The 13602-nt window shown below is 46.5% G+C and overlaps 1 protein-coding gene across 4 annotated transcripts in view; it reads right to left on the bottom strand.

Moving 5' to 3' along the window:
- Positions 1–9202, bottom strand: part of YTHDC2 (YTH N6-methyladenosine RNA binding protein C2) — a 226407-nt gene extending 217205 nt beyond the window's left edge. Inside the window, exon 1 of one of the 4 annotated variants that reach the window (XM_073552136.1) lies at positions 9057–9202. Coding sequence is in view for 1 of the 4 variants with exons in the window: in XM_073551966.1 (XP_073408067.1) it covers positions 8936–8939 (4 nt within the window). In the remaining 3 variants the exon portion in view is untranslated. The other 3 variants (XM_073552137.1, XM_073552138.1, XM_073551966.1) reach the window with 3 other exon arrangements.
- Positions 9203–13602: the final 4400 nt, after the last annotated feature.

Below are 13602 nucleotides of genomic sequence, written 5' to 3'. Positions count from 1 at the left end.
TGTAAAAATAAAAATTTTCCCCACAAATATGTTTTTAGCACAAAATATTGCATTTTCATTAGGGCAACAGGAGAAATTGTACCATACAATTATTTCATATTTCATATGTGGGGGAATACTACTTTTGAGGCACAGTGCAAAGCTCAGAAGGGAAGAGGTGCAATATTGGAGTTCAGATTTTGCTGGAATATTCTGAGGGTGCCATGTCAGATCGGCAGAGCCCCTGAGGTGCCAGAACAACAGAAACCCCCTATATGTGAACTCATTTTACAAACTACACTCCCCAATGAATTCATCTAGTGGTGCAGTGATCGTATGACACATTTGCCTCACAAAATTTTATACCACTGAACAGTGAAGAAAGAATAAATTACATATTACATTTTCACCACTAAAATGTTGTTTTGGCCCCATGTTTTTAATTTTTCTCAGGGCTAATAGGATTTTTTTTTTTACAATAAATTGAGCTCCATTTTTTCCTGAGTGCACCAATATCCTACATGTAATCGGGAAATATTTTTCAGGCACAGTGCAAAGCTTAGAAGGCAAAGAGCGCCAGATTTTACTCTTACGGTTTGCAGGTGCCATGACCCACTGGGAGAGCCCATGAGGTGCCACAACAGCAGAACTCCCCATAAGTGACCTCACTTTACAAACTACACCTCTCAATGAATGCATCTAGGGGTGCAGTGATCATATTGACACGACAGGTGTGTCACAAAATTTTATACCATTAGGCAGTGAAGACAAAATAACTACATTTTTACCACCAAAATTTAGTTTTAGCTCCAGATTTTATATTTTCACACAAGAAGTGGGTAAAAATGGCACCAAAATGCATCCCACAATTTCTACTGAACTTGGCAATACCCCATATGTGGCTGGACAGTACTACTTAGCCATACGGAGAGAGTCACCCGTCCATCATGCCCAGCCTGTGCTTCTGGAGGCATGCACCCGTAAGTTAGGCAGGCTCGCATCGCTTCAGAAATGCCAAACATGTGGACGCAATGTGTGGTTTCTCTGCCTCGTTCTGGTGTCAGGTAGGCTATTTCTCTCCACTGCATCCTGCAGGTGGTGTCAGCTATAGTTTCTGCCTACAGAATGTGTAGCTGACTCTGCGTACCCTGACACGTCCTGCTGCTTTTGCTGACTGTACCAGTGTCTGTTTATTCCCCTCTTCCCGTCCCGACTCTGTGTTCTCCTTTTGTGTTTGGACTCCCGAGAACTTGACTTTGCTTGAACTCTGACCTGCTGTTTTGTCTCTTGTCTTTGGCATATCTGCTCTTGACTGGTACTGACCCTTTTGGCTTGTTTCTGACTCTGCGTTTGCTTATTCGTTTGGTACTGCGCTAGACTGATAACGACCTGGCTTGTTTGACTATTCTGCTGCCCCCTAGTGGTGGCCTCGCTGCTGCCCAGCAGATATGTTCTTGCTGTGTGCAGTCCTCCCTCCACTCTATTGCCATCTAGTGGAGCTTGCTTCTACCTGCATTGCAGCAGCGTGACAAGTACCATATTTATTTATATCCATCTTTTTGATCGTGTTTTATTCCACTTTCTGTTCGGCGGTATGATGATAAAGCATTGTTTTTGCCTCGTTTTATATATATATTTTTTATGGTGTTCACTAAAGGGGTTATCTAATTGGACAGTTTATAGGTAAGGTCATTGCGGACGCAGCGATACCAAATATCTATACTTTAATGCTTTTTTTCATTCGAATATTTATTTTGAGATAAAATATCTGTTGATTTTTTTTATATTTTTACAATTACTTTAAAAAACATTTTTTTACTTTTTTCTCACTTTTTTAAATATTGTCCCAATATGGGACTATCATTTTTTGCAGGTTGATCGCTTCTGCAAAAAGGAAATAAAGCAGCATATCCATGCTGCCGAAACTGTCAGCTCTGCACTGACAGAGAGACTTGCTGATCATGCATTGCGCATGATCCGCAAGCTTCCAACCTTAAGTCACCCAGATTTTGTCATGATAACATCGGGTCACCATGGCAATCAATGGGACCCAGTGTCATGCCGTGGGGTCTCTGATCCAGATGCAGAGTGGCTATAAGAATTAGAAGTGATTATATGGCCTCCAAAGCCTTGATCTTAATTTCATCAAGTCTGTCTGGAATTACATGAAGAGAGAGAAACATTTACTCAAGCCTACATTCATAGATCTGTGGTTAGTTCTTCAAGATGTTTGGAACAATCTCCCTGTTAAGTTCCTTCAAAAACTGTGTGCAAGTGTGAAGGCAAAGGGTGGTCACACTCACTATATGTTTAGTGAAAAAAATAACTATCAATAATTGTTTTATTACAGCATTCTTACTTTGTAGCATTTTTCTACATTTGGATAGCACTATACAGTGTGCTCCCCCACAAGTCCACAGCTACAATAGTGTGCGCCCCTCACAGACACATCTATAATTGCGTGCCCCCCACATACACATCTATAATAGCGTGCCACCCACATACACAACTATAATAGCGTGCGCCCCTCACATACACATCTATAATAGCGTGCGCCCCTCACATACACATCTATAATAGCGTGCGCCCCCCACATACACATCTATAATAGCGTGCGCCCCCCACATACACATCTATAATAGCGTGCGCCCCCCACATACACATCTATAATAGCGTGCGCCCCCCACATACACATCTATAATAGCGTGCGCCCCCCACATACACATCTATAATAGCGTGCGCCCCCCACATACACATCTATAATAGTGTGCGCCCCTCACATACACATCTATAATAGTGTGCGCCCCTCACATACACATCCATAATAGTGCGCGCCCCACATACACATCTATAATAGCGTGCGCCCCCCACATACACATCTATAATAGCGCGCGCCCCCCACATACACATCTATAATAGCGTGCGCCCCCCACATACACATCTATAATAGTGCGCGCCCCTCACATACACATCCATAATAGTGCGCGCCCCACATACACATCTATAATAGCGTGCGCCCCTCACATACACATCTATAATAGTGTGCCCCTCACATACACATCTATAAGGCTACTTTCACACATCAGTTTTTTGCCGTCAGGCAGGATCCGGCTATTTTTAGAAAAAACGGATCCGGCATAAATTTTGGAGAACTCTTGAAACGGATCCGTTTTTCTGCCGGATCCGTCTTGCAGGTTATATCTGTTTCCTGGGGGCTGTCCAATTGGATCTGAGCATGCGCAGACTTAAAAAAACGGATCCGGTGGCTGGATCCGTCTTTTTCTGGATCCAGCTCATTCCGGCGCCCATAGACTTTCATTGTGGCAAAAAGCCGGAAGCGTCGGATCTGGCGCTTCCGGCTTTTTTGCCGGAGACAAAAAACGTTACAGTAGCCGTTTTTTCCAGACGCCGGAATGAGACAAGTAGCCGGATCCGGCAAAAAACGGATGAAACGCAATGCCATCCGGCGCTAATGCAAGTCAATGGGGAAAAACTGGATCCGGCATTGCATTTCGCCGGATCCGGTTTTACAGAAAAAAGCCGGATCGCGCCTGATGGCGAAAAACTGATGTGTGAAAGAGGCCTTATAGTGCGCGCCCCCCACATACACATCTATAATAGCGTGCGCCCCCACATACACATCTATAATAGCGTTTCCCCCACAGACACATCTATAATAGTGCGCCACTCACATACACATCTATAATAGCGTGCGCCCCTCACATACACATCTATAATAGCGTGCGCCCCTAACAGACACATCTATAATAGCGTGCGCCCCTCACAGACACATCTATAATAGCGTGCGCCCCTCACATATACATCTATAATAGCGTGCGCCCCTCACATACACATCTATAATAGCGTGCGCCCCTCACATACACATCTATAATAGCGTGCGCCCCTCACATACACATCTATAATAGCGTGCGCCCCTCACATACACATCTATAATAGCGTGCGCCCCTCACATACACATCTATAATAGCGTGCGCCCCTCACATACACATCTATAATAGCGTGCGCCCCTCACATACACATCTATAATAGCGTGCGCCCCTCACATACACATCTATAATAGCGTGCGCCCCTCACATACACATCTATAATAGCGTGCGCCCCTCACATACACATCTATAATAGCGTGCGCCCCTCACATACACATCTATAATAGCGTGCGCCCCTCACATACACATCTATAATAGCGTGCGCCCCTCACATACACATCTATAATAGCGTGCGCCCCTCACATATACATCTATAATAGTGCGCCCCTCACATACACATCTATAATAGTGCGCCCCTCACATACACATCTATAACAGTGCGCCCCTCACATACACATCTATAATAGTGCGCCCCTCACATACACATCTATAATAGTGCGCCCCTCATACACATCTATAATAGTGCGCCCCTCACATACACATCTATAATAGTGTGCGCCCCTCACATACACATCTATAATAGTGTGCTCCCCTCACATACACATCTATACTAGTGTGCACCCCTCACATACACATCTATACTAGTGTGCACCCCTCACATACAAATCTATAAGTGTGCGCCACTCACATACACATCTATAATAGTGCGCCCCTCACATACACATCTATCATAGTGTACGCCCCCCACATACACATCTATAATAGCGTGCGCCCCTCACATACACATCTATCATAGTGTACGCCCCCCACATACACATCTATAATAGCGTGCGCCCCCCACATACACATCTATCATAATGTACGCCCCCCACATACACATCTATAACAGTGTGCCCCTCACATACACATCTATAATAGTGTGCCCCACACATACACATCTATAATAGTGTGCCCCCCACATACACATCTATAATAGTGTGCCCCCCACATACACATCTATAATAGCGTGCGCCCCTCACATACACATCTATAATAGTGTGCGCCCCACATACACATCTATAATAGTGTGCGCCCCACATACACATCTATAATAGTGCGCGCCCCTCACATACACATCCATAATAGTGCGCGCCCCTCACATACACATCCATAATAGTGCGCGCCCCACATACACATCTATAATAGTGTTCGCCCCTCACAGACACATCTATAATAGCGCGCGCCCCCCACATACACATCTATAATAGCGTGCGCCCCTCACATACACATCTATAATAGTGCACCCCTCACATACACATCTATAATAGCGCGCGCCCCCCACATACACATCTATAATAGCGTGCGCCCCTCACATACACATCTATAACAGTGCGCCCCTCACATACACATCTATAATAGTGCGCGCCCCTCACATACACATCCATAATAGTGCGCGCCCCATATACACATCTATAATAGCGTGCGCCCCTCACATACACATCTATAATAGTGTGCCCCTCACATACACATCTATAAGGCTACTTTCACACATCAGTTTTTTGCCGTCAGGCAGGATCCGGCTATTTTTAGAAAAAACGGATCCGGCATAAATTTTGGAGAACTCTTGAAACGGATCCGTTTTTCTGCCGGATCCGTCTTGCAGGTTATATCTGTTTCCTGGGGGCTGGCCAATTGGATCTGAGCATGCGCAGACTTAAAAAAACGGATCCGGTGGCTGAATCCGTCTTTTTCTGGATCCAGCTCATTCCGGCGCCCATAGACTTTCATTGTGGCAAAAAGCCGGAAGCGTCGGATCTGGCGCTTCCGGCTTTTTTGCCGGAGACAAAAAACGTTACAGTAGCCGTTTTTTCCAGACGCCGGAATTAGACAAGTAGCCGGATCCGGCAAAAAACGGATGAAACGCAATGCCATCCGGCGCGATCCGGCGCTAATGCAAGTCAATGGGGAAAAACTGGATCCGGCATTTCGCCGGATCCGGTTTTACAGAAAAAAGCCGGATCGCGCCTGATGGCGAAAAACTGATGTGTGAAAGAGGCCTTATAGTGCGCGCCCCACACATACACATCTATAATAGCGTGCACCCCTCACATACACATCTATAATAGCGTGTCCCTCACATATACATCTATAATAGCGTTTCCCCCACAGACACATCTATAATAGTGCGCCACTCACATACACATCTATAATAGCGTGCGCCCCTCACATACACATCTATAATAGTGCGCCCCTCACATACACATCTATAATAGTGTGCCCCCCACATACACATCTATAATAGTGTGCGCCCCTCACATACACATCTATAATAGTGCGCGCCTCACATACACATCTATAATAGTGCGCGCCCCTCACATACACATCTATAATAGTGCGCGCCCCTCACATACACATCTATAATAGTGCGCGCCTCACATACACATCTATAATAGTGCGCGCCCCTCACATACACATCTATAATAGTGTGCGCCCCTCACATACACATCTATAATAGTGTGCGCCCCTCACATACACATCTATAATAGTGTGCGCCCCTCACATACACATCTATAATAGTGTGCGCCCCTCACATACACATCTATAATAGTGTGCGCCCCTCACATACACATCTATAATAGTGTGCGCCCCTCACATACACATCTATAATACGGTAGCGTGCCCCCCACATACACATCTATAATAGTGTGCGCCCCTCACATACACATCTATAATAGTGCGCGCCTCACATACACATCTATAATAGTGCGCGCCCCTCACATACACATCTATAATAGTGCGCGCCTCACATACACATCTATAATAGTGCGCTCCCCTCACATACACATCTATAATAGTGCGCGCCTCACATACACATCTATAATAGTGCGCGCCTCACATACACATCTATAATAGTGTGCGCCCCTCACATACACATCTATAATAGTGTGCGCCCCTCACATACACATCTATAATAGTGTGCGCCCCTCACATACACATCTATAATACGGTAGCATGCCCCCCACATACACATCTATAATAGTGTGCGCCCCTCACATACACATCTATAATAGTGCGCGCCTCACATACACATCTATAATAGTGCGCGCCCCTCACATACACATCTATAATAGTGTGCGCCCCTCACATACACATCTATAATAGTGTGCGCCCCTCACATACACATCTATAATACGGTAGCGTGCCCCCCACATACACATCTATAATAGTGTGCGCGCCTCACATACACATCTATAATAGTGTGCGCGCCTCACATACACATCTATAATAGTGCGCCCCTCACATACACATCTATAATAGTGCGCGCCCCTCACATACACATCTATAATAGTGCGCGCCTCACATACACATCTATAATAGTGCGCGCCTCACATACACATCTATAATAGTGCGCCCCTCACATACACATCTATAATAGTGCGCACCCCTCACATACACATCTATAATAGTGCGCGCCTCACATACACATCTATAATAGTGCGCGCCCCTCACATACACATCTATAATAGTGCGCACCTCACATACACATCTATAATAGTGCGCGCCTCACATACACATCTATAATAGTGCGCGCCTCACATACACATCTATAATAGTGCGCGCCCCTCACATACACATCTATAATAGTGCGCGCCTCACATACACATCTATAATAGTGCGCGCCCCTCACATACACATCTATAATAGTGCGCGCCTCACATACACATCTATAATAGTGCGCGCCCCTCACATACACATCTATAATAGTGCGCGCCTCACATACACATCTATAATAGTGCGCGCCCCTCACATACACATCTATAATTGTGCGCGCCCCTCACATACACATCTATAATTGTGCGCGCCCCTCACATACACATCTATAATAGTGCGCGCCCCTCACATACACATCTATAATAGTGCGCCCCTCACATACACATCTATAATAGTGTGCGCCCCTCACATACACATCTATAATAGTGTGCGCCCCTCACATACACATCTATAATAGTGTGCGCCCCTCACATACACATCTATAATAGTGTGCGCCCCTCACATACACATCTATAATAGTGTGCGCCCCTCACATACACATCTATAATAGTGCGCACCTCACATAACCATCTATAATTGTGCGTGCCCCTCACATACACATCTATAATAGTGTGCGCCCCTCACATACACATCTATAATAGTGTGCGCCCCTCACATACACATCTATAATAGTGCGCGCCCCACATACACATCTATAATAGCGTGCGCCCCTCACATACACATCTATAATAGCGTGCGCCCCTCACATACACATCTATAATAGCGTGCGCCCCTCACATACACATCTATAATAGCGTGCGCCCCTCACATACACATCTATAATAGCGTGCGCCCCTCACATACACATCTATAATAGTGTGCGCCCCTCACATACACATCTATAATAGTGTGCGCCCCTCACATACACATCTATAATAGTGTGCGCCCCTCACATACACATCTATAATAGTGCGCACCTCACATAACCATCTATAACTGTGCGTGCCCCTCACATACACATCTATAATAGTGCGCCCCTCACATACACATCTATAATAGTGCGCCCCTCACATACACATCTATAATAGTGTGCGCCCCTCACATACACATCTATAATAGTGTGCGCCCCTCACATACACATCTATAATAGTGTGCGCCCCTCACATACACATCTATAATAGTGCGCACCTCACATAACCATCTATAATAGTGTGCGCCCCTCACATACACATCTATAATAGCGTGCGCCCCTCACATACACATCTATAATAGCGTGCGCCCCTCACATACACATCTATAATAGCGTGCGCCCCTCACATACACATCTATAATAGTGTGCGCCCCTCACATACACATCTATAATAGTGTGCGCCCCTCACATACACATCTATAATAGTGCGCACCTCACATAACCATCTATAACTGTGCGTGCCCCTCACATACACATCTATAATAGTGCGCCCCTCACATACACATCTATAATAGTGCGCACCTCACATAACCATCTATAATAGTGCGCCCCTCACATACACATCTATAATAGTGCGCGCCCCACATACACATCTATAATAGTGCGCGCCCTCACAAATCGCCGAGTATGGAGCTGCGATATCCCCACCACAGGGTCCCCGACATAAGTGTGAGCACCCCGCAGCGACACCTCACACCGCTCGCGCTCACCTCCTCCAGGACATCAGCAGTGAGTTTCTTTTCTCAGGAACGACAGTCTGACGTCAGTCGGTCACGTGACAGGCAAAGTCACGTGGTACAGCGTCTTTAGCGACCTGACGTGCGGCATAGCGGCTACAAAGCTGTGCGGGCGGGGAGTGAGGGGTTAATGGTTTTGCATTGAAACTTCGTGATAAGGACGTGTTTAGTCTGTCCGAAACAGCATGGGGGAGAGCGGGCTGTGTAGGGTTAATGGGATACATGAGAGCATAGCGTTATAACTGGGGAAATGTGTCACATGAGGGGGATCAGTGTTATTGGGGGTAATGTGTCACGTGAGGGGATCAGTCTTATTGGGGGGTAATGTGTCACATGAGGGGATCAGTGTTATTGGGGGTAATGTGTCACGTGAGGGGATCAGTGTTATTGGGGGGTAATGTGTCACGTGAGGGGATCAGTGTTATTGGGGGGTAATATGTCACATGAGGGGGATCAGTGTTATTGGGGGTAATGTGTCACGTGAGGGGATCAGTGTTATTGGGGGGTAATGTGTCACATGAGGGGATCAGTGTTATTGGGGGTAATATGTCACATGAGGGGATCAGTGTTATTGGGGGGTAATGTGTCACAGGGGGATCAGTGTTATTGGGGGTAATGTGTCACATGAGGGGGATCAGTGTTATTGGGGGGTAATGTGTCACATGAGGGGATCAGTGTTATTGGGGGTAATGTGCCACATGAGGGGATCAGTGTTATTGGGGGGTAATGTGTCACATGAGGGGATCAGTGTTATTGGGGGTAATATGTCACATGAGGGGATCAGTCTTATTGGGGGGTAATGCGTCACATGAGGGGATCAGTGTTATTGGGGGTAATGCGTCACATGAGGGGATCAGTGTTATTGGGGTAATGTGTCACATGAGGGGATCAGTGTTATTGGGGGTAATGTGTCACATGAGGGGATCAGTGTTATTGGGGGGTAATGTGTCACATGAGGGGATCAGTGTTATTGGGGGTAATATGTCACATGAGGGGATCAGTCTTATTGGGGGGTAATGTGTCACATGAGGGGATCAGTGTTATTGGGGGTAATGTGTCACGTGAGGGGATCAGTGTTATTGGGGGGTAATGTGTCACGTGAGGGGATCAGTGTTATTGGGGGGTAATATGTCACATGAGGGGGATCAGTGTTATTGGGGGTAATGTGTCACGTGAGGGGATCAGTGTTATTGGGGGGTAATGTGTCACATGAGGGGATCATTGTTATTGGGGGTAATATGTCACATGAGGGGATCAGTATTATTGGGGGGTAATGTGTCACATGAGGGGGATCAGTGTTATTGGGGGTAATGTGTCACATGAGGGGGATCAGTGTTATTGGGGGGTAATGTGTCACATGAGGGGATCAGTGTTATTGGGGGTAATGTGCCACATGAGGGGATCAGTGTTATTGGGGGTCATGTGTCACATGAGGGGATCAGTGTTATTGGGGGTAATGTGTCACATGAGGGGATCAGTGTTATTGGGGGGTAATGCGTCACATGAGGGGATCAGTGTTATTGGGGGTAATGCGTCACATGAGGGGATCATTGTTATTGGGGTAATGTGTCACATGAGGGGATCAGTGTTATTGGGGGTAATGTGTCACATGAGGGGATCAGTGTTATTGGGGGTAATGTGTCACATGAGGGGATCAGTGTTATTGGAGGTAATGTGTCACGTGAGGGGATCAGTGTTATTGGAGGTAATATGTCACGTGAGGGGATCAGTGTTATTGGGGGGTAATGTGTCACATGAGGGGGATCAGTGTTATTGGGGGTAATGTGTCACATGAGGGGGATCAGTGTCATTGGGGGGGTAATGTGTCACATGAGGGGATCAGTGTTATTGGGGGTCATGTGTCACATGAGGGGATCAGTGTTATTGGAGGTAATGTGTCACGTGAGGGGATCAGTGTTATTGGAGGTAATATGTCACGTGAGGGGATCAGTGTTATTGGGGGGTAATGCGTCACATGAGGGGATCAGTGTTATTGGGGGTAATGTGTCACATGAGGGGATCAGTGTTTTGGGGGGTAATGTGTCACATGAGGGGATCAGTGTTATTGGAGGTAATATGTCACATGAGGGGATCAGTGTTATTGGGGGGTAATGTGTCACATGAGGGGATCAGTGTTATTGGGGGGTAATGTGTCACATGAGGGGATCAGTGTTATTGGGGGTAATGTGTCACGTGAGGGGATCAGTGTTATTGGGGGGTAATGTGTCACATGAGGGGATCAGTGTTATTGGGGGTAATATGTCACATGAGGGGATCAGTGTTATTGGGGGGTAATGTGTCACATGAGGGGGATCAGTGTTATTGGGGAAATGTGTCACATGAGGGGGATCAGTGTTATTGGGGGTAATGTGTCACATGAGGGGGATCAGTGTTATTGGGGGGGGTAATGTGTCACATGAGGGGATCAGTGTTATTGGGGGTAATGTGCCACATGAGGGGATCAGTGTTATTGGGGGTCATGTGTCACATGAGGGGATCAGTGTTATTGGGGGTAATGCGTCACATGAGGGGATCAGTGTTATTGGGGGGTAATGCGTCACATGAGGGGATCAGTGTTATTGGGGGTAATGCGTCACATGAGGGGATCAGTGTTATTGGGGGTAATGTGTCACATGAGGGGATCAGTGTTATTGAGGTAATGTGTCACATGAGGGGATCAGTGTTATTGGGGGTAATGTGTCACATGAGGGGATCAGTGTTATTGGGGGTAATGTGTCACATGAGGGGATCAGTGTTATTGGAGGTAATGTGTCACGTGAGGGGATCAGTGTTATTGGAGGTAATATGTCACGTGAGGGGATCAGTGTTATTGGGGGGTAATGTGTCACATGAGGGGGATCAGTGTTATTGGGGGTAATGTGTCACATGAGGGGGATCAGTGTCATTGGGGGGGTAATGTGTCACATGAGGGGATCAGTGTTTTGGGGGGTAATGTGTCACGTGAGGGGATCAGTGTTATTGGAGGTAATATGTCACATGAGGGGATCAGTGTTATTGGGGGGTAATGTGTCACATGAGGGGATCAGTGTTATTGGAGGTAATGTGTCACATGAGGGGGATCAGTTTTATTGGGGGGTAATGTGTCACATGAGGGGATCAGTGTTATTGGGGGGTAATGTGTCACATGAGGGGATCAGTGTTATTGGGGGGTAATGTATCACATGAGGGGATCCGTGTTTTGGGGTGTAATGTGTCACATGATGGGATCAGTGTTTTGGGGGGTAATGTGTCACATGAAGGGATCAGTGTTATTGGGGGGTAATGTGTCACATGAGGGGGATCAGTGTTATTGGCGGTAATGTGTCACATGAGGGGGATCAGTGTTATTGGGGGTAATGTGTCACATGAGGGGATCAGTGTCATTAGGGGGGTAATGTGTCACATGAGGGGATCAGTGTTTTGGGGGGTAATGTGTCACATGAGGGGATCAGTGTTATTGGGGGTAGTGTGTCACATGAGGGGATCAGTGTTATTGGAGGTAATATGTCACATGAGGGGATAAGTGTTATTGGGGGGTAATGTGTCACATGAGGGGATCAGTGTTATTGGAGGTAATGTGTCACATGAGGGGGATCAGTGTTATTGGGGGGTAATGTGTCACATGAGGGGATCAGTGTTATTGGGGGGTAATGTGTCACATAAGGAGATCAGTGTTATTGGGGGGTAATGTGTCACATGAGGGGATCCGTGTTTTGGGGGGTAATGTGTCACATGAGGGGATCAGTGTTTTGGGGGGTAATGTGTCACATGAAGGGATCAGTGTTATTGGGGGTAATGTCTCACATGAGGGGATCAGTGTTATTGGGGGTAATATGTCACATGAGGGGGATCAGTGTTATTGGGGGTAATGTGTCACATGAGGGGATCAGTGTTATTGGGGGTAATGTGTCACATGAGGGGATCAGTGTTATTGGGGGTAATGTGTCACATGAGGGGATCAGTGTTTTGGGGGGTAATGTGTCACATGAGGGGATCAGTGTTATTGGGGTAATGTCTCACAAGAGTGGATCAGTGTTATTGGGGGTAATGTCTCACATGAGGGGGATCAGTGTTTTTGGGGGTAATGTGTCACATGAGGGGATCAGTGTTATTGGGGGTAATGTCTCACATGAGGGGATCAGTGTTATTGGGGGTAATGTCTCACATGAGGGGATCAGTGTTATTGGGGGTAATGTGTCACATGAGGGAATCAGTGTTATTGGGGGGTAATGTGTCACATGAGGGGATCAGTGTTATTGGGGGGTAATGTGTCACATGAGGGGATCAGTGTTTTGGGGGGTAATGTGTCACATGAGGGGATCAGTGTTTTGGGGGGTAATGTGTCACATGAGTTGATCAGTGTTATTGGGGGTAATGTCTCACATGAGGGGATCAGTGTTATTGGGGGTAATGTGTCACATGAGGGGATCAGTGTTTTTGAGGGTAATGTGTGACACGAGGGGATCAGTGTTATTGGGGGTAATGTCTCACATGAGGGGATCAATGTTATTGGGGGTAA

Source organism: Dendrobates tinctorius, unplaced genomic scaffold (assembly GCF_039654945.1).
Source record: "Dendrobates tinctorius isolate UK_male_01 unplaced genomic scaffold, ASM3965494v1 ptg000003l, whole genome shotgun sequence".
Taxonomy (NCBI): domain Eukaryota; kingdom Metazoa; phylum Chordata; class Amphibia; order Anura; family Dendrobatidae; genus Dendrobates; species Dendrobates tinctorius.
The sequence above is the reverse complement of the archived record's forward strand: the minus strand, read 5'-3'. Positions and strand labels throughout refer to the sequence as shown.